At 43.3% G+C, this 2,500-nt stretch overlaps 2 protein-coding genes across 3 annotated transcripts in view; one reads left to right on the plus strand and one right to left on the minus strand.

Moving 5' to 3' along the window:
* LOC134089349 (rasGAP-activating-like protein 1) overlaps positions 1-442 on the minus strand; it is a 46,268-nt gene extending 45,826 nt beyond the window's left edge. The window contains exon 1 of the mRNA XM_062543790.1: positions 378-442. Within this exon, the coding sequence (XP_062399774.1) occupies positions 378-442 (65 nt within the window). The remainder of the gene's footprint in view (positions 1-377) is intronic.
* Positions 443-1,384: 942 nt separating this feature from the next.
* Positions 1,385-2,500, plus strand: part of dgcr6 (DiGeorge syndrome critical region gene 6) — a 5,978-nt gene continuing 4,862 nt past the window's right edge. For both annotated transcript variants that reach the window (XR_009940051.1, XM_062543901.1), the window contains exons 1-3: positions 1,385-1,618; positions 1,652-1,811; positions 2,433-2,500. The exon at positions 2,433-2,500 is cut by the window's right edge and continues 93 nt beyond it. Coding sequence is in view for 1 of the 2 variants with exons in the window: in XM_062543901.1 (XP_062399885.1) it covers positions 1,702-1,811; positions 2,433-2,500 (178 nt within the window). In the remaining variant the exon portion in view is untranslated. The remainder of the gene's footprint in view (positions 1,619-1,651; positions 1,812-2,432) is intronic.

The raw sequence follows: 2,500 nt of genomic DNA on the forward strand, positions 1-2,500 counted from the left end.
CACGGGGAAGGAAATCCTAAATGGCTAGATAGATAAACATGATCCAAATAGCGGCTAAACATGATGCTGCCCGATTGACAGGCGGTCTGTTAAATACAGTTGTTCACTTTTAAATGAATGTGTTTATTTTAAGCTCCAAACAGTTGTTTTGGTCGAGACGCATAAGCCAAAACGTCTGTGCAGCGTGATGGCTATATCTAGACTATAGCCTATAGCCTACCATACAACAGATTTGCTGTATAGTAGCCTACCATAATAACATATTTTCTGTGTCCTGTTAGCCTATATCTTCTGACTCCGTAACACCGTTTTCCGAGATGAACAGCCAACAATTCCCGCAGCAGCTGCAGCGGCAGAGGCATGAAGCAACAACTTACACATCTTTCGCCGGTAGATTCCGTCCTTCAACTATACGAAAATAAAGCGATGTGTTCTTAGCCATGATTCAAACAGGCAAGAAGAAACAGGATTTCAACTCTGCTTCATATCCATCCTCGCAATCCCCCCGGTAATCCACTCACACTGATGAACGTGTTGCGCATTGTTTAAGATGAAGAGGACGCTCGCAATGTGCTAGTCATCCCTCTGAAAAAAATATTTAGTAAACGATTGATTCAGGTCGCCACAGCTCCAGCTTGCTCCTGTCAAACGACCTTCTAATGCCGAGTATTGGATCGAGCGCGTAACCGCAGGCAGAAGTCCGATTTGGGAAGGAGCAGACCTTTAGGCCTACCCATCACATGAGATGAATTAAAGTTCGTGGTGACACATTTAAAGCATTAAGCAATTTGCCCTTACTAAAACTATTAAGGCTGGTCCCAAAGAGAATATTTTAGGCAATGTGCACACATCTAAAAATGAACATTGGCTGACATGTCTTATTGACACTTTTGTAATGACGATAGTAATAACACGAAATAAATATGACAAACTGTTGCGTAATATTAATTATGCACAGCAATATAATTATTATTAGAAAATAGCCATCTTTCGCTGCGAGCACCGGTGCGGTGAAGTTGTTGACCGAATGAAGCGCGGACCGCTCACGCTACATTGCGCCATCTGCTGGTAAAGGTAAGTCAGTTCTAGTCAGCGCTAGCCTAGAAATCTAGACGCCCCTAGCGGCAGCAAATGTAATCTTGGGTCTGGCTCGTCAGGCTAAGTCAGCGCACGATTATACAGAGAACGCATCAAATACTGTCTATGAATGAGTGGAATATCACCCATAGGCTACAGCTGAAGTATGTCACAGTGTTACAATATGATTTGCTTTTTGTCCCGCTTGATTTGAACCATATATGGATTTGGACGACAATTCCTTCAGGCATATTTAAAGACAACAACTTCAATGTAGGGTCCTTACAAACTCCAATCAGAAGTCTGCTGCACGAAAAAGTCAAAACAACGGGGAACATGGTGCTCAGAGGGGTGAATGTAGAGGCAAAGATACATGTTCTAAATGAAATATTATACAAGTAGATGTGCTAGTTCAGTTCACAAGACGCAGTTTCTTAGTATTTATTTATTTATTTTGGTCAGCGAATTAGGTGAACTCACTGGACAGCCCAGTCAACATTAGCTCGGTTAGCTAGCTGCTACCCAAAGAACCAGAGTCATCATCAGAATAGAAAAAGAATATATACTTATATATATCATTTCCCCGCATTGGCGTTATTGTCCTTTAGGGCCATTTTAACTACAATGGATACATACCCCAGTGTCTCCGATCAGTTCGTCGACTCTACGAAACAGCAAGAGCGTCATTACTACCTACTGTCCGAGCTCCAAACCCTCGTTAAAGACCTCCCGAGGTAATGCAACCACATAGGACCCACATGCACACGGAACATCGGACTTAACACCAGGCCTTGTTAGTGGATAGTGTTAATAACCCACTTCTAGCATTACTGCTACCATATAGAAGAAAATGCACAGCGTCTTGCCTAGTTATGAGCAGTGATTGCGAGCTACTAGTTAGCTAGTCACAATCTCACGCAGCTAACTGAGTTCCATCTCGTAACCAGAGGGGGTTATTGAGTTGAGACTACACTGCTGCTGAATATGTGAAGTTTACTGCTCCTTAAAGTTTAACTGATAGACTCTTTTGGTTTAGTTAATGAAATGAACACTTTATGGTCCTTTTCAACATGTGCTAGTTGTGTGTTGACTCCAGAGAGGGTTAAAGCGTAAAGAGTTAATAGTCAGGGATCTTTAGCGACACTGTGCTGAGTCCTGCGTGTCTGTCTGTCAGCTCTTTCCAGCAGCGTCTCTCCTACACCACGCTGAGTGACCTGGCTCTGCGTTTACATGCACTTTAGTATTCCGGTTATGAGGCTTATACCGATTTTGATCATATTCAGGATATGGTGTTTACATGAACACAGAGAAACCCGGTTATTCATTTCCCTGTTTACGTTCTGCGTGTCTGTCAGCTCTTTCCAGCAGCGTCTCTCCTACACCACGCTGAGTGACCTGGCTCTGGCGCTCATCGACGGCGCGG

This window comes from Sardina pilchardus, chromosome 8, assembly GCF_963854185.1.
Source record: "Sardina pilchardus chromosome 8, fSarPil1.1, whole genome shotgun sequence".
Classification (NCBI taxonomy): domain Eukaryota; kingdom Metazoa; phylum Chordata; class Actinopteri; order Clupeiformes; family Clupeidae; genus Sardina; species Sardina pilchardus.